Here is a 26,301-nt window from a genome sequence, read left to right as displayed (position 1 = left end):
TTATTTTCATACCACCGTGTGCTGGAAGATCAATGTCGAAGTATTTGAGCTCTGTTGTGTCTTTATAAGCTCAAAACTTCGAGGAACTAAAGCTAAAATGAGGAACTATTTGGGTAAACACTTATTACGAAAATTGCATTGACATGTTTCTTAAGTTGTTAGAAATCACGTCATTTTGTTTTCAAAGTTGCATCGGGGTTTTGTTCAAGCTGCTGTCATGGTCACGACCCAATGACCCAAACTCCTGAAACAAGAGGGAAGAAGTTCTTTTTTCATATTTCACATCAAGGGGTTTTCGATGAAGAAGTGGGTTTTTAATTATTGAAGTCTGAATGAATTAAGTTTAACAATTATTATTATTACTGTTATTACCATTATTCTATCATCGAAATATCTTGATAATCTACAAAGAACCAGACAAACAGACACTTGCGAAAATAGTAGGAGTAGCACCACTCTCCAACTTTGTTTGCGAAGCCGTGACCAACTATAAAAACATCTCAAAAGAGCACAATAAATAAAAGACGAAACTACCGATGTGAATATAAAAACAAACTTTCCTTTTTATATCTCAGCGACTTTCTAAAAAGAATTCGGAGTGTGGAAAGGTCAGCTCTATAATCGAGGACATTGTTGGAAAAGGTCACTAGGCTATGATCAAGGTCCGTGGAGGGAGCATTCATGAAGTGAGACTATATGATAGCCACACACCTGTCTCATAACACAGCAGTTATGAATCGTGTATATTATCGGTGGCCTGAAAGTATTGATCATAATGGTAATTCAGAGAGAGAGAGAGAGAGAGAGAGAGAGAGAGAGAGAGAGAGAGAGAGAGAGAGAGAGAGAGAGAGAGAGAGAGAGAGAGACTTCTGAGTAAAGGCGCCTCTTTCTAAAAACGGACAGGCTAGAATGGTCGTCTTTGAAGTGAAAATAATGAGACATGATTCACCAAGTGTCACAGAGCCATTGCTCTCCCCTCCCCCTACCCCCACTCTTCTATTTGCCTTAAATAAAAGATGATTCCATCTCTTGTTAGAGAGAATAAGACCTTGGATGTGTCAAAAGAAGGAGCAGAGGGGTGGGGGAGGGGATTTTGGGGAGGGGGGCAGGGTGGGGGTGGAGACTCTTGCTGATCGCGAGAATATCATAAATTGCCGATTATTGTAGCTTTTGTCATCAGAAAGCGGGGTTGAATAACAATGATCGGTCTAATTGTCAGTATCATTTCATGTACTATGTTGATACCGATAGTACGGAGTAATAGTTATATCTTGAATAATTTCATATATATAAATATATGAAATAACTGACGTTGTTTAACGACAGTGCAAGAACCCATTTACACACGACAACTTGAAAACCAGAACGGAAACACGGCGAGAGCACATGTGGAACCAGATAATGCAGGTGTTTAGTGTGAATTACGATGTCTTTCTGTCGATGTGGCGTCCATGCTATACATGCTCGTGATTTTAACTCTAGCAATTCGTTCTCCACTGCATCATTTTCTTTCTAAGTCACTGGATAACGATCGATGTATTACTTGCCACTTCGCTATAAAATTCTTCAAGGTAAAGGTATTGAACACCGATATCATGGAGGCGTTCATGGTGATTTTGAAAAATATTTGCGCTCTCTCTCTCTCTCTCTCTCTCTCTCTCTCTCTCTCTCTCTCTCTCTCTCTCTCTCTCTCTCTCTCTCTCTCTCTCTCTCTCTCTCAGCAATAAGGTATGTGACTTTAGTCTCAAGCATCGGAAACCAACAGATGAAAAATCGATACTTTAAATACAAACATACAACTAGGCCTAGAGCGTACAGATATAGGCTAAACAGAATCTGTTAGCCTTCAGTAACGTCAATATACGAATAAAACTGAAAAAAAATAGAAAGAGACTCAATCAACCATGAGAATTACAGACTAGCAGATAAAAAAAAATGAAATAATCTATGACCGGTCTCCTATACTCCGCTAGTATTGCAACTCTAATTACATCTATTCATTATTAGCTCAGCCTCTTTAAATCATCACCGGTTAACATGGAGTTCGATTCTGTAAATTCATCATTGTGTGTGTGTGCGTGTGTCCATAAATGCTTGTTCATACCGGTTCTATTCGATACTCATATCCGAAATTTTACCCAAAAAAAAAAAAAAAAAAAAAAAAAAAAAAAAAATAGTAAGCAAGTTTTTTTTTCCGAATATCTCTGCTTATCGAAGCGCCAACAAGGTCAGCCTTAAACTGGTTACATTCTTCTGGGTCATTAAACTGAATGACATAACGGAGCTGTACGGATGGCATGCACGCTAGTCTCATTCTTTGCCATTCTAAAGAATTGATTTGATGAGCGCACAACCATCTTTGTAAAGGCGTGTGATATCTTTTATGGTTAAATTATTGTAATGGTTATCATCACTTTGTGTTTTATGTTATGCAAATCTCCAATCATCACCAGTCCCCATTCTTACAGTGCTCATCCAAGTGATTCAATCTCACGACTGTTAATTTACAAAATCACGACATTCCAAATGTTTCATCAATAACCTGAAGCATTCCTGAATTTGTTTGTATCTGAATGACGGATAGGAACCTGAATTCGAATACCAATAAGACTACGTTGCACTATTTAAAAAATGATGTAACTGCATGTGCAACAAAGAGTGCTGTAACCCAAGTACACAAGAATAATTTTAAAAAGCACCTGTAGAGAGAGAGAGAGAGAGAGAGAGAGAGAGAGAGAGAGAGAGAGAGAGAGAGAGAGAGAGAGAGAGAGAGACATTTCCTCTTGCCATGAATTCTCGTCATGTTCCTTGTGACGTAGTGAGGAATTCATTACTTGGTAGAGTAAACATCTTTTAGTAGACTCAAAGCAAAGACCATATCAAAAATAAAAGAAAAAAAATTAATTCCGCGGGGAATCCGATGCCATTATTTTATAAGAGACGAGTAGACTACCGAATGGAAAAGTCTATGACTTGCAACTTTGCGGAGAGAAAGGCCGATCTCATCTGCTCATGATTTTACTAGGCCGAAGCAGACAACAGTTATGTGGTTTCGGCTCCGGTCTCTTGAATGACAGACTTATTTCAGTAAGACGTTTGAAAAATAAAATACTGTCGTAACCAGTATAGAGAAAAATATATATTTTTTCACGTTTAAGCCATGTTAAGAATATAATTGTCAATAATCTTCTTAGTTACGACAATATTCTTTGAAAGCACGACTGTACGAAGTGTCGTCATCAGATTCGAACGCCGCATCATATATTGACAGTGACATTCTTGCGTGTGCTCCTCTTCTTCTTCTTCTTCGGCAAATCAGCTGATTTACCTGAATCATAAGAGTATAGACAGGTAAGCTGTAAAATCGACTGTTGTTCTCGGTAACACATGTAACTTACGCCAATCATCACGCATAGTCGTGGTCGATCACGTCTGATCGATGTCGATCAATTATTTGCTCTCGGTAGGAGGGGCTTACCGGAAGTTGGCCAATGGAAGCCCGCAACGGTTTATCATCACTAATCGCGACATACTTTTAACTGAAATGCGTAATTTTTGCGTTAAATGGGTTAAATATTAAATTATTCTATAAAAACTGAGTCTTTTAATTGGGAATTTTTTCGTTGCAGGATTAAGGAAGAGGAAGGTGGGCAACGTCTTGGTTAAGAAGAAGAAGAAGAGTTCGTGCATTTTGTAAACAAAAAAGAAATCGACTTTCTCCGTCACGCCCCCAAGGTAATTATCATGGCATTCCTCCTGAGACAGGTTCTGAGGGCGGGGGCGTCGGGTGGCCGCGGGATTGCTGGCAGTTTTAACCGCGGCGGCGACATACTAAGCTGTGGTATAGAGAGCTTAGGACTTAATCACGGGAATCATACCCTGAGGCGCTGGTGTCACTGGGCACGGACAAGGGCATCGCGAAGGATGGGAGCTACGGCGTCTTGCGGGAACGGCGGAGGGAATGATTCCGATTATGGGGATGTCATCGAAGGTAGGCACATAAGGCCCCCCCTCCCCCCAAGAAATGGGTGGTCTGTAGCCTGAGGAGTTAAGAGTTTGCACTGTTAATGACCTTTGCTGTGATGCGTTTTGTTTTTCTTAACTTGCCCTGCTCTGATTACCCAATAGGTCCCACACCTGGCAATGACAGGTCCAGGCTGTCTTCTGGGGGTTATTTTTTGGAAGAGTTCAGCCACCTCCCACATTATGATATTTTTGGTAGGTCAATGTAATAGCGCCGCGTCGGGTATTTCTTTGGAAATTACAGTTTCCTAGTTTCCTATAGTATTTGGGCTGTTTATTAAGACTTTACCATTATTTTTCTGGGGTCGACTGTAATTAACCCCCGGGGCGTAGTACCAAACACATTGAAATACACTTTACGCCCCAATCTCTGGTGGTTTTCGTATTTGCGAGACCGTTCCTTGCAGTCCGCGTCGTGTTATTGCCTAGAATTACCATATTTTTCCTTGGTAAAACACATTAAAATGAATTTTTTTTTCAATACATATAGCAGCGAAAAAAAGTTAATCAAATTACAACTGATAAGGTAAGACAATACCAGCACCAAGCCCCCCTCCATAGCTAAAATGGCAAAATTGTAACCAGTAAACACCTCTAGGTTATGTTAGGTTGGTGTTTTTAGTTTCCTATCATTTCCTAGCCATATTTGCATGGAAAACCCAAAATGGTTTTTCTTGCAAAAATGGCTTGCTGGATGCTTCCAAAAAATTACCATCTTCTTTTGCATAGATCAGAAATTAGTAAACTAGAAATCTTATTTCTACAGTTAAATTTGTAGAAATAGGTGACCAGGTCAAAGTGCAGAAGAGTTCACCAATGTTATTTCCATGTGCCAATGGCAGCTTAAAAGTAAATGAGAGACACATTTCGAATAGGATACTCTTTAACTTCAGCCTCATGCACCATGTCCAAACCTGAGTGAGAGACTTTGTTCTGGATCCCCCCAGGATGACATTGTGCAAAGCAGAACAGTGTGTGCGTAACTAGGCTATTCTGTTGCAACGTTTTTGTACATGAACTTCCCTGCCAGATATATACTTAGCTATAGTCTCCGACGTTCCGACAGAATTTCAAATCTCGCGCACACGCGACAGGTAGGTCAGGTGGTCTACCTTACTTACCCGCCGCTGGGTGTCGGGCGTATGAACCAATCTCTCTCTCCAGCCAGATTTTTTTCTGTCGCTGAAGCGATAACAACTGTTGTCGTTTCTTCCGATATATTCTTCATTTCTCGCTTGCCTGGAGATTGATTTGAACATTTTGGTGACGTATTCGCTCTATGTTGGCTTGGCATACGCTGATTGTGGACCGTTAGTGACTTTGCGCTGGATTTTCCTGTAGAATGTCTGATTTTGATTCTGTTCCCAAAACTCCGGTTTGTTTAGAGTATGTGTGACCGATGGATGTAAGGTGAGGTTACTGAAAGCTGCGGTGGACCCTCACACTTTCTGTGTTAAATGTAGGGGGAATGAATGTTCGTTTAGTAACCCGTGTCAAGAGTGTGAGGTTTTGAACGAAGATGAATATAAGGCTCTTTCTTCTTATATTAGGAAACTTGAAAGGGATAGGGTACGTAAAGCTTCTTCAAGGAGCTCGAGCAGGTCGAGAATGAGTGAGAATGAAAACTAACATTAATGTAGTTTTAGAACCTTCCTCCCAGGTCTCAGCTCCTGCTCCCGCACCGAAGCCGTAGATTCCGTCTTCGGAGGCGGCGGCCTCAAAAGCTTCCTTGTGTTCTAAGGAAGACAAGAATCTTCGTACTGAGCAAGGTAAGAGTGGCAACTGGATGATAAGTGCAGTGTACCCAGTGATGTGGAGGGTGCGTCTGACCGGCTCCTTAGTGCCTCCAGGCCTAGACCTCTTCCAGACTCCAGTTCCAGTGGAGGAGGAAAGTCGAAAGCCGCAGGAGGGCTAGGGAGAGCCCCCACCGGTCAGGCGTCCCCTCGGCAGATCCTGAAGTTCGCTCCCAGGCTGCCTTGGATCGTAAGAAGAAGAATATTCTTCGCCAGTGTTTTTTCGTCATCCTCTTCTCCTTCGCGAAGTGGGTGGAGCTCTAAGGAGGCGTCAAGCCCGTTGAAGAGGGCTGCGGAGGCTCCCTTCAGTACGTTAGCGTCCAGCCCAGAAGACTTTTCTGATGTAGCTTCCTTGCAAGCAAAGAAGCCTAGGAGATCCGGTGATCGCCCTCCTTCTCCCGCGCCTCGCGCTGAGCTTGCTTCGGAAGAAGATCCTGGGGACTCTCCTTCTCGAGTACTAGCGGCCATACAAGCTCAGATCACAGCCTTGGCGGACTCCTTGGCATCGAGATCGCGTAGAAGGAAGGATTTGTCTCTCCCGATCAAGAGATCGAGGCGCGTTTCGTCGGAAGGAAGCGCTCTCCTTGTAATCGGCGTTCTCCTTCGGTTTTGAGGATTCTTCTACTCATCGTAACATTTCACGAGAGGAACACCACTCCCGCTCGGAGGTGTCGAGACGCCATTGCGACGGATAGGCGCTCCTTGGACTATGAAGATATTTCCTCAAATCGGATTCCTGCCTCGGGTAGACGCTCAGCCCCTTCTGTTTCTCCTTCTTCTAGAGTTCGTGCAAGAAGAGAGAGTCGCTCAGGTCATAGAAGACTTGGTTCGTCGTCTCCGTCTCTTCTTTCTTCTCCTCGTCTTCTCAGAGAACCTAGGGAATGCCCTTCTGAAAGTAGGCGCACTTCTCCTTCCGACTACTGTAGTCGGGCGTCGGATAACGTGACTGGTAGGCGCTCATCGCACGGAGTTCGCTCCTCCCCTGTAAGACATCAAGAGTCTAGTAGGAGCCCTGCTCCTGGTAAGCGTCCATTCGTTAGTAGCTGTTCTCCTGGAGAAAGACACCTTGATCCTCGTTTGCTTCGTTCTCCTAGTAGGCGCTCTTTTCGTTCTCGAGACTCCCTACTCCTGATCGGTCTCCTCTTGCTAGAAGTCAAGAACGCCTCAAGCGCCCTGATTCTGTTAGGCGCAATCGGAGCCTTACAGACGTTTTTCTCCCTTGGTAAGGACCAAGATCTCGCAGAACGCCCTGTTTCGTTTAAGCGCTCGGAGCGTAGCAGCCGCTCTCCGCTTCGTAGGCATCAAGAGCCTATAAAGCGCCCTGCTCCTGAAAGGCGCCCTATTTTTAGCAACGTTTCGCCGCTTGGTAGGCGCCAGGATTCCACTAAGCGCCCTGTGACAGATAGGCGCTCGTCGCCTAGTAGCCGCTCTCTCACGATCGGCGACAGGATCTTAGCAGGCGCTCTCCCTCTCGTAGTTTCCCTAGGGATAGACGTGGTCTTTCTAGAGAATGCGAGTTTAGACAAGAATTTTCGGATAAGCGTCCTTCTTTTACAACTCGTCGTTCTCCTGTACGCCTTTCTACTTTGGAATCTTCTCCTCATTCAAGACGTTTGTCTCCTTCATCGCACTGTACCCCAGCTAGGAAATCATCTAAGGATTCTCATAAGGATCCTCATCCCCGTTCTCCTCCTCAAGAAGACCAGGAAGCCTCTGAGGAAGAAACTAATACATCGGCAACAGTTTCTTCGTAACAAGAAGCTCACAGAACTTCTCCTTCAGGAGTTCGGAGAGTCTTTGAGCCCTACTGCTCCTCCTTCTCCACACTCGTTGTTCTCCACAGCGAAAGCAACGAAAGGATCTTCGTGTGTGAGAATGAAGCCGACTCTTTCTATGAAGAAAGCGCTCAAGAGAGTTTCGGTTCATGGATGCGTATAAAGAGGAAGCGGGGAAAACAATGTTTGCCTTCCCTCCGTCGAAGCTTTCAGGAAGGACAGGATTTTGGTATGAGACAGGAGAACCCTTGGGTACTGGGCCTTCCGTCTTCAGCTGACGCAGATTTTTCGGCACTAGTAGACGCCACTAGAAGATCAGCTTTGAATTCGGCCAGAACTACGTGGGCAATGAATGAAATGGATCACATTCTAAAAGGCATTTTTAGAGTCTTGGAAGTTTTCAACTTTCTCGATTGGTCCCTCGGAGTCCTAGACAAGAAACTCAAGGACCGGACACGTTTTCTCCGGAGGATTTGAATTGTGTCTTATCCTGTATGGATAAATCGGTGAGAGATGGGGCCAGCGAAATAGCTTCACTGTTTGGAGCAGGGGTCTTGAAGAAAAGATCAGTATTTTGCTCATTTTTAACAAGTCGGTCTCACATGGCTCAGAGATCGTCTTTGCTTTTTGCCCCTCTCTCTACACAGCTGTTTCCTAAACACCTGGTTCAAGACATTTCGAAGGCTCTCTCTGCCAAAGCTACGCAGGACCTTCTAGCACAGTCTGCAAGGAAGCCGCGCCCTACCTTCCAGACTAAGACAAAGAAAGCTAAGCCGACCTCTCAGGAACCCTTTCCGAGGGGCATCTACCTCTAGATCCTCTTTTTATTCGTTCAGAGGTCGGAAACCAAACAGAAGAGGGAGGACTTTTACGAAGTCAATCAAAACTCCCAAGTAAGACTCAAGTCCTTGCAAGACAACTGTAGGCGCCAGGCTTTTACAGTTTGCAGAAGTCTGGGCCAGAAAGACGCAGATGCCTGGACCCTGTCAATTTTGAGGAAGGGCTATCTAATTCCGTTCTCTTCGAGGCCTCCCTGACGAATACCCCGAGGGAGTTGACGGCCAGATACAGGGACCCCATCATGAATCAAGCCCTACGACTAGCGGTAGATCAGATGCTGGAAAAGGAGGCGATCGAACTAGTGGCAGATCATCTTTCGGCAGGCTTTTTACAACCGCCTGTTCCTAGTTCCGAAATCCTCAGGGGATGGAGACCGGTGTTGGATGTAAGCGCCCTGAACTTCTTCGTCGAAAAGAAGAAGTTCACGATGGAGACCACTGCCTCGGTGTTAGCAGCACTCCGTCCAGGGGACTGGATGGTGGGTCCCTTGGACTTACAGGACGCTTACTTCCACGTACCAATCCATCCTTCCTCGAGGAAGTTTCTAAGATTCATGATGGGGGGAAGAATCTTCCAATTCAGGGCCCTGTGTTTTGGCCTCTCCACGGCTCCCCCCAAGTCTTTACGGCCATCATGGAGGAATGTGGCACAATGGCTTCACCTGGAAGGGGTGAGGATTTCGCTCTGTCTCGACGATTGGCTTATAAGGGCCAATTCCAGAGATCGTTGTCTGAAGGACTTGAAGAAAACCCTGGATTTGACTTATTCCTTAGGACTTCTGGTCAATCTGCAGAAGTCAAGTCTGATTCCCGCTCAAGAGTGCGTTTATCTGGGGATCCAGATGAACTCTCTGAGTTTTCGGGCTTTTCCGTCACAGGAGAGGATAGCCCGGGGACTCGAAAAAGTAACAACCTTCTTAGGGAAAGAAGTATGCACAGTGAGGGAGTGGATGAGTCTGCTGGGGACGCTCTCCTCACTGGAGCAATTTGTTTCCCTAGGAAGGTTGCACCTGAGACCGCTCCAATTCTTTCTTCATCGGAATTGGAGTCGTCCTTCTCAGGATTTGAAGTTCTCCCTGTCAATTACTCTTCAAATCCAAGAAGGAGTTAGCATGGTGGGCGGATCCGACAAGTTCTCGCAGGGACTGCCTCTTCAGTCCCAGAAACCCAGCCTGGTGTTGTTCTCCGATGCGTCGGAACAGGTTGGGGGGCGACTCTGGGAACCAAGGAGGTGTCAGGAACCTGGATGGGGGACCAGTCTTCCTGGCACATCAACAGGAAAGAAACTAATAGCCGTGTGGCTTGCTCTGAAGGAGTTCGAGTCAGATGTGACAGGAGCAGTTGTGCAAATAAACTCGGACAAACACCACGGCTCTGGCATACATCAGGAAACAGGGGGGGACGCATTCCTTCTCTCTGTACGAAACAGCAAGAGATCTTCTTCTGTGGACAGAAGAAAGGGGGATAAAACTTCTCACCAGATTCGTACAGGGAGAAAGGAATGTAAGGGCAGATCTCCTCAGCAGGAAAGATCAGGTCCTTCCCACAGAGTGGACTCTGCACCAAGATGTTTGCCAGAGCCTTTGGAAGTTGTGGGGCAGGCCTCTCTTAGACCTGTTTGCAACTGCAAAGAACAAAAGACTGGGATCTTGTATTGCTCTCCCATCTCGGATCCAGGAGCAATAGGGATAGACGCTCTCCTACTCGATTGGAAAGGACTCGATGTATACGCGTTTCCCCCCTTCTTAAGATTCTGGGGTTGACTTTAAAAAGTTCGCAGAGTCAGATTCCGCGAGGATGACTTTGATAGCTCCCTTTTGGCCAGCACAAGATTGGTTTTCACAGAGGTGCTGGAATGGCTAGTGGATTTTTCCAAGATCGCTTCCTCTAAGGAGCGATCTACTCAGACAGCCCCACTTCGACAGGTACCACAAAAACCTCCCCGCTCTCAGTCTGACTGGCTTCAGACTGTCCAGAAACTGGTCAGAGCGAAAGGCTTTTCGTCAGCAGCTGCTAAGGCAATCGCTAGAGCGAGGAGGTCTTCCACATACGAGTGTACCAATCGAAGTGGGATGTCTTCAGAAGATGGTGCAAGAGGAATAACGTTTCCTCTTCCAGTACCTCTGTGAATCAAATTGCAGACTTCTTTTTATTCTTAAGACAAGAATGTGGCTTAGTCGTTTCGACGATTAAAGGCTATCGTAGTAGTATGTTGGCGAATGTCTTCAGGCACAGGGGCCTCAACTTATCGGAAGATAAGGACCTACAGGACCTTATTAGGTCGTTTAATACAACGAAAAAATGCAGTATCCTAAGACACCTAGCTGGAATTTGGATGTAGTCCTTCAATTCCTTGGGTCCTCTAGGTTTGAACCCCCTAATTCAGCCTCATTCAGAGACCTTACCAGGAAGACTCTGTTTTTGATGGCTCTAGCTTGCCAGAAGAGTGAGTGAGCTTCAGGCGATTGATGGTAATGTGGGTTTTAAGGAGGACTCTCTCATTTGCTCTTCCTTCCTGGTTTTCTTGCAAAGAATGAGAACCCATCAAGTCCATGGCCCAAGAACTTCGAGATTCGTGGGTTATCTTCTTTGGTAGGAGAAGAACCCGAGAGAACTCTTTGCCCAGTGAGAATGGTGAAATACTACCTTAGAAGAAAAGAGCAACTGAAAGCCAACCGAGAGGTCCTGTGGTGTTCAGTAAAAGACCCTACTCGTCGTCCATTGTCGAAGAACGCATTGTCCTTCTTCTTGAGAAGCCTCATCAAAGAAGCACACGGATCCTGCAGAGAAGAACATCTTAGGCTTCTTAAAGTGAAAGCACACGAAGTAAGAGCCATAGCAACTTCTCTTGCTTTCACAAGAATATGTCTGTGCGAAATCTGATGGAGACAACATTCTGGAGATGTCAGTCAGTGTTCGCGAACCACTACTTACGTGATGTGAGAATCACTTACGAAAAATGCTTCGCCTTGGGCCCGTACGTATCTGCGGATTCAGTGCTGGGGCAGGGAGCTGGAACTCATCCTGTTTAGTAGTATAAATTTTTCCCCTGTATTTGTTGGTTGTTGGTTGCCTTAAAGGAGGATGCATTGAACGGCATCTCTTTAGGTCGTAATACTAATCTTTAGTAGTTTGGTTAGGTGGTCTGATGAGTGTGGCTCCTTGCAGTAGTAGTGGTTAGGACCTGTTAAGATAGGGACGAACTCCCTTTAACAGGATCCGACTTGGATTCTACCACACAAAGGGATCACATATCCCAGTGGTAGATCCGAGAGTCTTTCAGCATCAGGTCACGTCCTAGCTGTAGCTCTCCAGGCAACGCAGACTCAGAGATAATATCAATGAAGTCTTCTGCCTGAACAGGTAAGAACCAAGGTTATTTATATCCTACAACATCAGTTGTTTCTTATCTCTCCTTATTACTTTAGCTGTCTCTTACCCTCCACCAAGGGTGCCAATCAGCTAAGTATATCTGGCAGGGAAGTTCATGTACAAAAATGATATTGTTAAACTACAATAAAGTTTTGTACATACTTACCTGGCAGATATATACGTCTAATGGCCCACCCAGCCTCCCCTCAGGAGACAGGTGAAAGAGAAAAAATCTGGCTGGAGAGATAGATTGGTTCATACGCCCGCCACCCAGCGGCGGGGCAAGGTAGAACCACCTGACCTACCTGTCGCGTGTGCCGCGAGATTTGAAATTCTGTCGGAACGTCGGAGACTATAGCTAAGTATATATCTGCCCAGGTAAGTATGTACAAAACTTTATTGTAGTTTAACAATATCATTTTACCAGAGACAAGGCAGATTCTTGCTCTAATTCTAGGCAAACCCTTTGTTTTGTTACTATCATGGCCTGGATTGGTGAAAGCATATTGCATATTGACCCCCTGGAATACATTCAAGTAAAACCTCATTTAGTATGTCATATTCTATCCTATCTGTGGCAGGCTAACATGTTCATGATGAGTATGGCTACCTCCTTTACTTATGCTAGGCTACATAACCTCACTAAGCATACGAAACTATTAATTGAAAATATTTGGTACGGTCATTTGTTTAGGCTACATGGGCTGGATTAGGCAGTTTTGTAGATTACCAGATCCTGACTAATGTATATTACTTGCAGACAGTTTTGTTTTTGATAGCCTGTCTTGTGTTAATTAGCTGTCTTTTGGATTGATGCTGTAGCCTAGACCATTTTATTGTCTAGCAGTGTTTGTGTAAACCATCCTTTAAGTTTCGTACCAAGGATTGAGTGTTTTTAGCAGCAGAAAGGTATTATTCAGCCTGTAGCCAAACATGCAATTTTAAATATACCATACTGAATTTTGTATTGTTGACATACCTTAGCCATTATTAAAAGTAGTCAAGCTTAAACCATGAATGTTTTTGTCTGCATGATGTTATGTACATAACTGCATATGTTTGTTATTGTGCGTAGAATATTGAATTACTGTTTTAAAGGGCTATTTAGGTCTTTGTGTCTGTGATGCATTTTTGTGTCACCCTCTCCTTTTAGTGTCCCATCCAAGCATTTCTTGAATAATATGACATATTTTTTTCAAAATTTTTACTTTAGTTTTCTTACATGTCTTGTACCATTATGTTATATTTTTTGCATGTCTTTTCAAACAGTTACAAGTGTATTCAGTACAGGGCTTTACACAGACAAAATAAGAATGATCAGAAATAATTCATTATACAGTCAACCCCCATTGTTTGCGGGTGATGTGTACCACAAACCCCCTGCAAATAGCTGAAGTCCACGAATGCTTAAAACCCCTCAAAAATGCTTAGAACTGCCTATTTTAATAGTTCAAACACAAGAAAACCCCTAAAAAAATACTTATACCAGAGTTGTTTCAATAGTTTTAACACAAAAAGTGTATTTAGTCATGCAAATGATATGAAAATACAGTACACGTTATTGGTACTAATTAGTGGATATTTCTGAGTGAAAATTGCTGGGAATATGCAGATTTTCTGCAAAAAATGCGTACATATGTTCCATAGAAAAATCCATGAATCAGTGAGTCCGCAAATTTCTAGGTTGTGAGTTGTGGTGGTTGACTGTATGTACTTCCGTTGTTCATTTATGTGGCCCAGTTTTTGTATTGTACATTGTGTAATAAGAGTTAGGTGGTCTGTGTTATGTTGACTTTTTAGTCTTTTGATTTCAGTATCTTTTTAAATGTTGGTTTAATTCTTTAACAGACAGAAGAAGAATGAGTTCTGCCAGTGGAAGGACGAGTGCTTCCGGTAATTCAAATGATGTGATAGAAGCAGTAGTCTGTCGCCAGGATGATTTACCAGAGGAAGGGTGAGTGTGGTTTAAACACTAAATTTTGGTTGCTGTTAGTTTTATATATGAACTACAAATTAAAGATATATAGAAAATTAGATATTCGTTTTCTTACTTTTTTGTTTTTTTATCTTTCAGGATGAAGTCCTTTGACATTGAAGGGGGCAAAGTTTTGTTGGTTAATCAGAAAGGATTTTTATCTGCAATTGGTACAAAGTGCACTCATTCTGGAGCACCTTTAGAAACAGGAGCCCTTTGTGAGGGTCGCATCCGTTGTCCATGGCACGGAGCTTGCTTTGATGCTGTGACAGGTGATTTAAAATTTTTTTTTTTAAAGTGATTTCTTTATATGTACTACAGTATTTTGCTATTTTAACAGAATTAATATTAAGGAATTTTAAATTACGGCTTTTAGCCCAGTAATTTTTTTACCTATGCTTTATCATTAATATTTTATAGTATTTGATATTAGGATTCATTGTCATTACTATACAGTAGTGAATTTAATTTCCAGGTGATATTGAGGATTACCCTGGTTTAGATAGCCTACCAAAGTATGAAGTTAATGTAGAAGATGGCAACGTCAAGGTACGAGCCAGTAGAGCTCTTTTGGCTGCCGATAAACGTGTTAAACCTATGGCTAATCGGGATCCTGAAAATGAAACTACATTTGTGATTATAGGTGGAGGTGAGTTGGGACATTTTGTTTAATGTATTTCAGATATTTTTAATGCAGAGACCCAGAGGCAATTTTGGTTTTGTCAAAAGATTTATTATCTTAATGTACTAACAAGCATTTGAATTTTGTTGTAAGGGTTTAAATCCATTTAGTATGTGCATCTCATGGGTCTGTGCTTAGTCTGACCTTTGTTTTTGGCTAATTTTTGAGTGTCCTTTTGTGGTAATAAAAGTGTAAAAATTCATGTTATACCGTGTTAATGTAGCACGAATTATGATGTATAAGAGTACTGTACCAAATATTCACTTCATGGACTCATTAGTGATAGTATTTATGTCTTCCAATTATTTTCTTAATAAAAGTAATATATAACCAGTTTGTTTGTAAATTAACTTCTTCAGGAGCTGCTGGGGCAACTTGTATAGAAAAGCTTAGGCAGGAAGGATTTACTGGTCGCTTGGTCTTGGTGAGCCAAGAAAACTTGTTGCCGTATAATCGACCCAAGCTTTCTAAGGCCATGGACCTAACAGCTGATAAGATTTCATTACGTACGCAACAGTTTTATGAGGTACTGTACTAGTTCAGTGCAATTATTACACTAATGAATGTTACCAAAGAGCTACGGGTTGATTGATTTGAATTTGTAAAGATATTTGTTTGATATTTTTAACTTCTAGATGATAATATGTAGTGCATGTGTGTTAGGTAAGTTTCTGCTATACTAGTACCAATGATGGTTCCTGATATTTTTGCAAGCAATTGACTGTTAATAAAGGATATTTGCATTCCCTGAAGAGTGAGCACATATCGATTGCCTATTTGTATCCCTGAAGTGTTTACTGTACAAGTATAGTGTACCCAGGGTTATTTTGTCAGTTGTCAGTGAAGTGGGATTCAGATTTTTCAGGAATAAGTAAGAAAAATATTTGCTTACTTTGTCTGGTTACTGTTCTTGTTCCTCATAAGCAAATGGGATGAGAACAAGTCTTTATATCAGGAATAAGCTGAGATTTTGTTTTTCTTGTTACTGAGTCTTTCAAGTGCTTTGATTATTTAATTTTGCATATTTCAGTTTACAAAAAGTTGGCTCTTGGTTGTTGTAGTATGCTGTGAATTGCTTTAGTAGTGCTCAGTTACCTGGCATGTGAAACTTATAGACAGTATTTTTAAGTGTGAAGATGAAAGGCCCATAAAACACTATTTGAACGTTGCAACCATATATTTCGAGCACTCGAAATATATGGTTGCAACATTCAAATAGTGTTTTATGGGCCTTTTATCTCTGTATATATTTTACCCAAAATCGTTACATTAAAGATACTTTTACTTTCACAGAGTGCTGATATTGAACTAAGATTGGGGACAGCGGCTGTGAGTGTTGATACAGTATCTTCAAAGGTTCAGCTGAGTAATAACGAAGAATTGACCTTTGACAAGTTATTTATTGCCACAGGTGGAAAGTAAGCTCTGTCGTGTTTTAGGTATACTCTTTTGTATCTAGAAAAGTACTTTTGTTGAAATTTTTTGTACTCAAGTTATTGTTATAGACATTCCACAACATTACTGTTAAAATTGAAATTTCAGATATTTTGATTTGGAAGATTTGAAAGCCAAAATTTTTATTGCTTCCAAGTGTTTCTACTGTTAACATCTTTATTATTTTGGTACATTAGTTCCTTCCATATTTTCAATGTTTCAAATTACACTGACTTTGCTATAGAAATCATGGAGAATGTGTAAATCACATTATTTTGAGTAGTAGTAACTATTCATCATAGTTATGGGAGATAATTCATAATTAGAAATTGCTGTTATCCATATGAAAATTTTATGTGTGTAAGTAATTCAGTATTAGTGTTATTCTTTTCATATCAAGTTGTTTATCATCTGGCATCCTTCAATAAAAGTAAACTTGAATAAGAAGGGGAACTGGATGTTGATGTAATTTAGGTGCTTAAATCAGGATGACAGATTTGGTAAACTTATTCTTCTTTTACAAATTTTAGTTGAATACAGTGTGTTCAACAATTTAGAGTCATATGTGCATTACCCGCGTCATCATGTGTTTTAGATTCTATTTGTAATTCCATTCTTACAGACCAAGAAGGTTAGGCGTTCCTGGAGGCTACTTGTCGGGTGTATTTGTTGTCCGTTCGCCAGATGATGCCAATGCAGTTGCCGCAGATGCTGCTGGGAAGAAGGTTGTTGTAGTTGGGTCATCTTTTATAGGTAATTAAGCTTTTGTTTTGTAGGTAATGAGATTGTTTAGGAAAGTGATATTTGGAGGGGAATGATTGCAATGTATTGTTTCCTTCTTTGCTTTTCAGTACGATTAGTTATCTGGTTAGATTGCTTGTAACAGGGTCTGTTTTGAGGATTTGCAGACCTACAGTCTGTTGCAGAAAAGACCAGTCTTCATTAATGATGTCAAGAAAGAGAAACTTCTTTCTGATGAGATAAAATGGGTGTGGAGTAGAACCCTCTGTTGAATACTTATTAGCCATTTGATATTGCACAGTGAAAATTGCACATCCCTTATAACAACTTAATGGCTAAGATTTTATGAATTTTTCTTTGATAAGTTTGAATTTGCTGATACAGTACGTATATGTCCTTATAAAGTAATATTGTATTAGTATATTAAATGGGGTGTACAGTAATCCCAGTCATTCTATAGAGATCGATAATTTTTATAGGCATGGAAGTAGCCTCGTACCTGGCAAGCAACGATCATGCAGAGTCGGTCACTGTTATTGGCAGTACATCAGTGCCTTATGAAAACAGCCTTGGCGTGGAGGTGGGAGGTCGCATCCAACAGTTGTTTGAAGAGCAAGGAGTGAAGTTCATTACTGCCGGTGTAACAGAGATAGTTGGTGATGGAGGGAAGATCACTGGGGTATGTAGTATTCTGCTAATTTCTTAGTTTGGTTTCAGATGATATATAATATAATTTTTGACTGGATTCTGCTTTAGAAATCATTAGAATAAGTAATTTTGATAGCCACCAACCTTTTAATTAGTTCAGTTTTTTTTATAATAGAAAGAAGGAGACATGGAAGTATGTCTTGAATGGAAAGCCTCTTGATTATATCATCAGAAGTCAGTGAAATACTTTTGTATTTGGAAATCAGTGTTAACTTTATATGATGTTAGATATTACTTTTTTATTTGGAAATCAGTGTTAATTTTGTATGTTGGTAGATATTTAATTTCAGTTGTATAGGTATGCAGTCATGTAAGGTTCATAAGGAGTGACCTTTGCATGCCAGAGCACTATTATTTTATGAGCCACAGAAATGTTTTATATTGTGATATAAAAAATCTTGTACTGATGGTCTCTTGTGTGCTTTGGTCAACTACAGTATAAAATTAGAGTAATTTTACATAATTTTTTGGTATCACAACCATAAGTTATTACTTGTTTTGAGCGTTGAGTTATTTGATAGAGCCTGAAGACTTTTACGAACACAGTAATAGGAATTTTTACGCAGTATACTTTTACAACTACAATTCCACAGGTTTCTCTTGATAATGAAGAGACAATTGAAGCTGATATGGTTGTCACTGGTGTTGGGGTGGTCCCTGATACCGATTTCCTCTCTGGCTCAGGCATCACACGAAACGAACGTGGCTACGTTGAAGTAAATGAGGTATTGTGGCTTGACTTAAATTTTTTTACTTTATGGAATAGCAAAGTTTTAACTTTAGTACATACAGTATTATAGCTGTTTAATATAGTGTAGATATCTAGCATTTTATGATATACAAAATGTTAGTTGTAAATCAGTTATGAAGGTTTTATTACAGGAACCTGCTTCTATCACAGCGAGTGATATTTTAAAAGTTAAAAGTATTATTACACTGTTTACATTGTAGCGTTGATTTTCCTGACTTGTGTTTAGTGCTCTAAATAAAATATCTCACAAGTAAAGTTAATCTTTTGTTGACATATTTTGCTGTTTAGAGGAAAGGATTTGAGAAAAAAAACAAATGTAAGAAGCTAAAAGTAATTTATCGATGCATTATAGATTTGTTACTGTACTTTCAGTTAAAATTTCCAAGTAGTATTAATGCTGAAACAGTCTTAAGATAATGGGTAAAAATATCTAGTTGACAGACTGCTGTGAAACTGTTGAGAAATATACATATAGTAAATCCATAGTAAATTATTATTGAGAGAATAATAAGTGGCACAATAGTCCATAGAAAATGGTTCACATACTAGGGGAACCTAAAGGCTTTCAGTTTTTTAATACATCAGTTGTATGAACAAATTAATATTAGATTTTTAGTGGAGGCATGAACTCAGTTTCCATTCTACTATTACAAGTTAAGTATTGAAAAATTATTGATTTTTCTAAAAGGCACGAACAAGGATGTTCAAAAGCCAATGATTAGGATTTCGATTTAGTTATTCATCCAAGATTGTGTTTTGTGTGATATCTAAATCTAACACTAGTGTAATAGTTTTTGACTACTTTGTCAGTGAACTATCAATTGATACATTGACACAGTTTGTTTCATTTGACTAAAAGGGCAGTTGTTTATTTTAAGTTCATTTTGCAGTTTAGATGTTCTAGACTTCCTCCCTAGTAAGCATCCAGTCTCTGTTTTATTTTCTCTGCATGATATTTTTACTTTTATCAGTCATCCCATATCCTTTACTGTAGATTTCTTATGAGTTTAGTAAGACATAATTATTAAAACATCATGGATTTTTATGTGTAACAAGCTGACAGCCAGTAGCAGTTTATGCAGGAGAGGAGAATACTATTTTTCATTTATGTTACTTTCATGCTGTACTATTCTGTGGTGTATTGTCACTATTTCTCCTATCAGTTGGTGGTTGTTTGCTTGTTTGTTCAGAATTTCAGCTTTTGTTTTTCTTTGCTGTCATTGAAATCTTTTTGTCAGTTTATGAGGTAATTAGATTTTGGCAGAGCAGTTGGATCAAAGATGTGTTAGAGATTATTACATTTCAAGCTAAGTAGTGCCATCAGTGCACCTCATGCAGTGCACTGTGGGCATTACTTGAAGTTCTTGGCAGCCTCCCTTCGGCTCCTAGCTACAACCCCTTCCGTTCCTTTTACTGTACCTCTGTTCATATTCTCTTACTTTCCACCCTCTTTTGTCAGTTGTTTCATAGTGCAACTGTGAGGTTTTCTTCCTGTTACACCTTTCAAACCTGTCTACTCTCAATTTCCCTTTCAGTTGAATGACCTCATAGGTTCCAGCATTTGTTGACCTCATAGGTTCCAATGCTTGGTCTTTGGCCTAAAGTCTATATTCCATTTCAACCCATAAAGAATGATCATGAAAACTTCTCAGTAATATTTTAATTATAAGATTCTTTCTATTTTTCTTAAGCATTTAAATTCTGTGTGTCAGTTTCCTCTACTATTTTTATTGTGGCAGCTCGAAATTGGACCAAGTGGTTGGTCAAATACTGAGACTTGGTTTGCATATCTTCCTTAGGATGCTGTTCTGTAGTCATTTTGCTAAGATCATTAGCTCATGATAAAGATAAATGAAAATAAAAGCTGTGATATTTTATCTACCGCAGATATCTTGCCAGACATCCAGAAAGTTACAATGGTAAAAATGGAATTGAGTAGGAAGGCACAGTCTGGGTTTCTCGCAGACATTTTGCATGAAGGAACCTCAGGTTTTGGAAGAATTTTTGATACATTATGGTAACTGTGTCCTTTTGATATATCTAAAATGTGCCAGTAAAATAATCTGTCAGCTTACTATACAGTATTTGCTTAGTGGCGTTGAGTATGATTTTTTTTGCACCATGCACAGACAGTTTGGGTAATCTGTTAATATTTATACATATTTTTTGTATGTCTCTCTTGCCTTTGGTTTATAGGACGCTTATGAAATTTGACTTGCATGTAAACTAAAGCTTAAACTTGGGGATTTCAGGGTCACATATAATGTGACATATTTATGTTTACACAGATGCACTGGAGTAGATGTAGTTCGGGATTAATGTAGTAGATTTATCTGTTTTTTCAATAAAACTTTTAGTATTTTTGTAGCAGTGTTTTCCTCATGCTTTGAATTTTCTACTTTTAAACATTCAGTAGTTATTATATATGCTTCTTTGCTCATCATTCACGTAAGTATAGATTTAAAAAATTTACTTTTATTTTATATACTGTAATTTATTTTTAGCAGTGCTGATTTCCCTGTTTGTGAAAAGGCATAGAAGAGTCAACATGTATATGGTATATAGATTGTTATTTAGGCAGATTTACAGTATAGTTGAGTCACTGAGTAGTGTGCATAAGAATGCGGAATTTACTGTAGATCCATATTTGAAAACTTAAATGCAATACAGATTTGAGTCATGTAAACAAGATTTCATTTTATTGTCTGTGTTTTTTATATTTTCAGTTCCTGGAGACCAGTGTTCCAAATATATACTGTGGTGGTGATATTGTCAGTTTCCCTCTTCTTCTTCACGATGGAGCCCTTGTCTCGATTGGTCACTGGCAGGTTGCTCTTGGCCATGGAGCTTACGCTGCACGGAACATGCTGGGTCAGGGTGTACCCCTTCGATCTGTGCCATTTTTCTGGACGGTGTTCTTTGGAAAGAGTTTGCGATACACAGGTGAGACAATAGTAATAGCAATACTAAAAAAGTATTGGAACTTATGCACATGGGGTGTTTCCTCAGAAGGATTTAATGTGAGGGCTGAATTTTTTTTGTATTCACTTCATTTGCATTAATGACCCAGTGGTTGGCCTTTGGCATAGGTTTTATATTCATCCCATTATCCAGTCAACTTATTTTTGGAATTTTTCTCCTAAATCCTCAACAGGCCACGGAAAGTACGATGAAGTGATCATAACCGGTGACCTTGAAAACTTGTCCTTCATGGCGTATTACGTCGAGGGAGACCGTGTCGTGGCCTTGGCAACCCTAGGGAAGGATCCCGCAGCAGCAAAGTATGCCGAACTGCTCAACCAAGGACAGTTCCTAACAAAAAGTCAGGTAGAAGAAGATGGTGAAGTTGCCTTGAAATTATAAGAGGCACTGTGTTATTGTGCTTGTTTGATGTGACCATGTTCGTGCCTTTGTCGTAAGCCATGTGCATTTTCGTTGCCTCGTGTGAGATTATTTTGGAAAATCGCCAAGTATTTTTGTAGGTACATATCACATATTTTTTAAAATTAAGGTCTTCATAGTGGATTACTGTACAGCACATGGGCACCTGTATGTCAAATTATTTCAAATAAATCATATCTGTCTTATATTTTGTATCAAACAGATTTGGAGCAACTTAATGGAAATGGAATCTGAATTATATTTTATTCAAGAATATTATATTCTTCTGTACTTAATTAAGCAAGACAAACACAGTATATTTATATATATTTTATCAGACTTTCCAATGTTGATTTTGAATCTTTATGCCGACAAGCATCGTAGATTTAAAAGAGTGGTAATGATAAGTTTTTCAAAGAGTGTGTGATATTAATTATAAGCTTCACAAAGGACCAGGGAATTTCTTTTTCTTGGTTGAGAGTCTTGTGGTACAGAAGTTTTACAATGGACTACGATCCTCTGAATTAATGTGCATTTTACTTTCCATCATTCATGTTTTCGTGATAATCTCATGCTTCTGTTGTAGGTTTCTCCTAAAAGATTTTCGGGAAAGATAGATTTCAGGTTCTGTGGCATAGCTGTACTTAGCAGCTTGATAGGTAACTATCAAAACTCATTTTCATTATGTGATTTTTTCACAATCTAGTGAAAATAGCCTCTTGGTAGGCACAACCGGTTTTCTGATGCGTTTTGTTACATTGGAATCTCTTAAGTGGTTAATGTTAATAAGTTTTTCTGTTAGAATCTCTGTTGGTACCTAAGGTTACCTAGACCCTCTGAGTTTTAATGTAGGGTCCTTTCCATGATGACCATTCATATGACTGAAATGTGTATAGTGAACTTACTGGCGATGCTCGTAGTACGTTACAGGGTGGACAGCCAATGATATTAACTCCTGAGGTCGTCAAGATAATAGTGTTTTAATGATCATATTGTATTTCCTTATGTACTTAATCTTATGCGTACTTATGACATAATATGGTCAAGTATGCTTTTCTCCTCAAAATAAAAGGAACAGTAGAAGTTCCCATCTTTTTGTTTATTCATTAATTTATTGTGTATATTTTACAGGGAATATCTCGTTGCATATCAGTCTTACATTCCAGTAGTACTAATTATCCTTATAAGGGATGTATACGAGTAGAGTACAGGCAATCCCCGGGTTACGATGGGGGTCCCGTTTTTGAGATGTGTCGTAAGCCAAAAATCATCATAAGCCGGAATGTCGTCAAAGATCCTAAGAAAACCTTACTTTTAATGCTTTGGGTGCATTCAAAACTATGTACATTGCATTCTTATTGCATTTTTCATCAAAAAAACCTTCAAATATTGATTATTTTGCATATTTGGTGTCGTATTTCTTCTGCTAGACCAGCGTTGTAGGTGCCGTAACCCTGGAACATGCGTCGTAACCCTAGAAATAATTTCTGATGAATATAATTGAAAAGCGCCTTTGCCTCAGAACGGCGTAAGCCGAACCCGTCGTAACCCAGGGAATGCCTTAGTTGATTACAATGAATGACTGTCTCAAAATAGAAGCTGACATAGTCTTGGAACTCCCAGGTATTTAACTGTAGTTTTTGTGTCCCCTTAGGCTCTTGTATGTCCTCTTAGGCTCTTGTATTTTTAATTCAAAACTGTTTTGTCAAGAAGAAATATTCAGGACTGTATTTTTGGCCAGAATTGTCTGTTAAATTGCTCAACTCAAGGAATTGCTCATTTGAAGGAAAAGAGATGATCTTGCATCAAAAAGCAAGAAACAGTTTTTGCAATGCAGGAGAAACTTGGAACTTTTGACCTTTAAAATAAGGATAAAATCTACCTCTCATGAATGTAGTGTTCATACTTTTGCTTTTGCATTTCATTTCCTTCAGGTATTTTAAAGAACTTTTTACCTGGGAAAAAGTATTTGATATGTCTGGGTTTGTCTTTTAGAAAAGTGTCCCAAATTTTCAGGTGGGTGAACTGCAATTTCTTGAGAACATGTTATAATAACTAAACTATGGCCATAGATATCCTGATGTTGTTCAGAGACTAGCTGTTCGGCACTCTGAACCTAAACAGAAGGCTGTTGAAAGCAATGTCATGTATGATATGAACAGCAATTAATGGAGCTTCATTTTCATGTTTAGTTTGTATAATTATAAATGAAAAGATGATTAAAACCCACTATGTCAAGTGCACTTTTTATTGAAAATATCGTAAAGGCAAATAAAAAATACGTTTGCCAAGTTAACATAGTTCCAAATAAGTTATGCGTTTTTCTTAGCCATTTTGTTACACTGGAGAGGGCCTTGCTATTTCTGATATCTTTTTATTCCGTGCCATTTTTTTTAAATGGAGGTAATCAAAACATTCTTTTCCTAACTTTCCTTTTGTGGGAGTGTACACATTTTTGTCTTGATGGTTTCCCTGCTTTTGTATCTAATTTTTTCCCCCAATGCCTAGTTAATCTTGAGATAACCTTGGGCTCTAGTTACAGTTGTTATAACCTAATTCATGGATGCTGTATTTATTTAGCATAGGAAATTCTTAACCTAATTAATGGATGCTGTATTTATTTAGCATAGGAAATTCTCTGTTAAGACTTGTTTGTTTCCAAATCCAAATTAGAAATATTTCTTTCTGCCACAAAATGTTATGTTCTTATGAAGTATGTTTTGTTGTAGATGTATTGGTCACATCTGCTGCCGTAGTAAAGTATTTTAGTAGTTTATTTTCACAGCATTAAAAACATCTTTTGGTCCATTTCATGTTTTTTACAGCTTTAAAAATCAATCTTGGTTCATCACACCAGTCTTGGTTTGTTTCATGTGGTTTCTTCCCACTTAAATGACCAGCTTTTTTAAACTCTTGATCCAGTTTTCATACAATTTAAGGAACCAAATCCTTTTGACAAGCTTAACATGACCTTAGAAATGTTACCTATAGGTCTTGTTAAACTGCTCTACTATTATGATAATTGTTCACAATAGTTTGTGCAAGTGGAGCTTTTCATGGATATTTTACGAAAGGCACTACCTTGTCCCAGTACTGTGTTTTTATGACTATATTATTGCCTTATATGGAATACCTTCACCCAGAGGCTCAGGTTTTGGGAGAGTGGAATATTTACATTTTGATTTAGTACTATTATGTGAAGAAGGAATATTTTAGGGGTCCACAATATTCCAGTATTCAGTTTGTGTCTTTGGCTATGTCGGTACTTATGTCAGACTGCTTTAATCTAAAGGCTCAGGTTAATAAAAGTTGGAATATTTGTATTTTGGCGTGTTTTGACATGTGAAGGAATATGTCCATAGTCCATATAGTACAGCTCTTACGTTTAACCTATGGGTTCGTGGATGATTTAGTTTGATTGTGCTCAAATTTTAGGGGTTGGGAAGGTTGGAATATTTATGTTTTGGTTTGTTACTTCCTTTGAGGAAAGGATAGTTTAGTACAATGCTATATACTAGTAGAGTTGCTTATTAATTTATTGCTCTGTCAGTACAATAGTCGGAACCTGTCTAGAGGCTCAATTTTCAGAAGGTTGGAATGGTTACATGTAGGTTCCTCACTTTATGTCCGGTAGGAATGTTTCTGCGGTCCATTACAGTACAGCGTTCAGTTTGTGTACCTGTGGCTTTGTCAGTCTTTTATTAGAATATTTTTCTACTGAAGCTGAGGCTTTATAAGGTTGGAATACAAGGAATTTGGTTTATGTTACCTGTGGCTTTGTCAGTCATTTATTTATTAAAATATTTTTCTATTGAAGCTGAGACTTCTTATGGTTGGAATACAAGGAATTTGGTTTATATTACATGAAAATGAAGGATTTCAATGGTCCAAATATGGTGCAGTATTGTTTTTTGTTAAAGTTTTTGGTGCATTTTGCAGTGCCACAATTTCTTTAAAGGTTATTATAATATTTAGTGTGGTTCTAACATTTTTAGTAAAGTACCTGGTATATGATCTATGCATTTTCTCAAAGTAATTTTTTTTTTACATCTGACTAGATTTTCTTTTGTTCTGTGAAACATTGTTTAATAAAGTGATGAATGTTTTTAGTTTATTTATTTCTCCTCTGACAATTTTTGTCTTAGAATATGACTGTAGTCTACATTCAATACAAGCAATTAGTAATTGAACATGTCAACTCTACAATATAGCTTACAGTTGCACATTCAAGAGATTCCACAGCTAACTGTAATTGTGTATAATTTCTACCACAAACTTATTGTTCAATTTAAGAGAATTATCTGCAGAAATACATTATGTCTAAAAAAGTACCATACCAAAAAACCATTATGACTATATAGCTGATAAGTAGAGGTCTGTCAGACAGACAATTAACTATATTGAAATTTATACAAATAGCTTTTCATGAAAGCCCTGTTAATGTAGTACTTTGTAGCAGCTTTGTCTGACAAACCAATGCAAAGAGTTTGTTACAGAAAGCTGTGAGTTGAGAAAGAAGAGGAATAAAAAAAAACTTCAAGCAGCATTGTAAATAAAATTATCTTGCAGCTTTTCAGCGAAAGTGAATCCAAGTACCACATTAACGTACTCAGTTTTTGTTAATTACATAAAGAAAGATATACTAAAGTTTAGTAATAGTGTCCTTAGCTTGCCTGAGTTCACCTGACGCAAATGTCTAAACATCACTGAAGCAGAATGGGACACAACTACTGTAAATATTGCTTCACCAAGGGAGTAAGCTTGGCAAAAATAGACCAGCAGCAGGTATGCCCGAAGAAAGAATGTCTCCAAGGTGTTTGCTGTTAC

General features: G+C 39.3%; 1 protein-coding gene across 4 annotated transcripts; it reads left to right on the top strand.

The window, feature by feature from the left end:
* The first annotated feature begins 3,019 nt into the window (after positions 1–3,019).
* On the top strand, positions 3,020–25,579 carry LOC135203751 (apoptosis-inducing factor 3-like). Of its 4 annotated transcripts, none has more exons than XM_064233692.1 (12): positions 3,020–3,351; positions 3,630–3,735; positions 13,651–13,756; positions 13,877–14,049; positions 14,253–14,426; positions 14,819–14,985; positions 15,753–15,877; positions 16,516–16,646; positions 17,114–17,313; positions 17,936–18,067; positions 20,820–21,036; positions 21,248–25,579. In XM_064233692.1, exons 3-12 carry the CDS (start codon positions 13,662–13,664, stop codon positions 21,454–21,456), a joined length of 1,623 nt encoding a protein of 540 aa, XP_064089762.1. In that variant the 5' UTR covers positions 3,020–3,351; positions 3,630–3,735; positions 13,651–13,661; the 3' UTR covers positions 21,457–25,579. The 4 variants fall into 4 exon arrangements, 3 of the variants coding, with proteins under 3 accessions (XP_064089762.1, XP_064089763.1, XP_064089761.1); XR_010312014.1 differs by lacking the exons at positions 3,020–3,351; positions 3,630–3,735 and adding an exon at positions 3,744–3,991 and having other exon boundaries at positions 21,248–24,782; positions 24,921–25,579; XM_064233693.1 differs by lacking the exon at positions 3,630–3,735.
* Positions 25,580–26,301: the final 722 nt, after the last annotated feature.

Source organism: Macrobrachium nipponense, chromosome 36 (genome assembly GCF_015104395.2).
Source record: "Macrobrachium nipponense isolate FS-2020 chromosome 36, ASM1510439v2, whole genome shotgun sequence".
NCBI classification, from domain to species: domain Eukaryota; kingdom Metazoa; phylum Arthropoda; class Malacostraca; order Decapoda; family Palaemonidae; genus Macrobrachium; species Macrobrachium nipponense.
Note: the sequence above shows the minus strand (reverse complement) of the source record. Positions and strands in the feature narration are given on the sequence as shown.

Bases quoted from the DNA above. Each gene is read 5' to 3' on its own strand.
- LOC135203751 (XM_064233691.1), top strand. From the start codon at position 3,745: ATGGCATTCCTCCTGAGACAGGTTCTGAGGGCGGGGGCGTCGGGTGGC. The intron at 14,986-15,752 runs GTACTGTACTAG...TTACTTTCACAG, and splicing joins GTACGCAACAGTTTTATGAG to AGTGCTGATATTGAACTAAG. The intron at 17,314-17,935 runs GTATGTAGTATT...ACAATTCCACAG, and splicing joins ATGGAGGGAAGATCACTGGG to GTTTCTCTTGATAATGAAGA.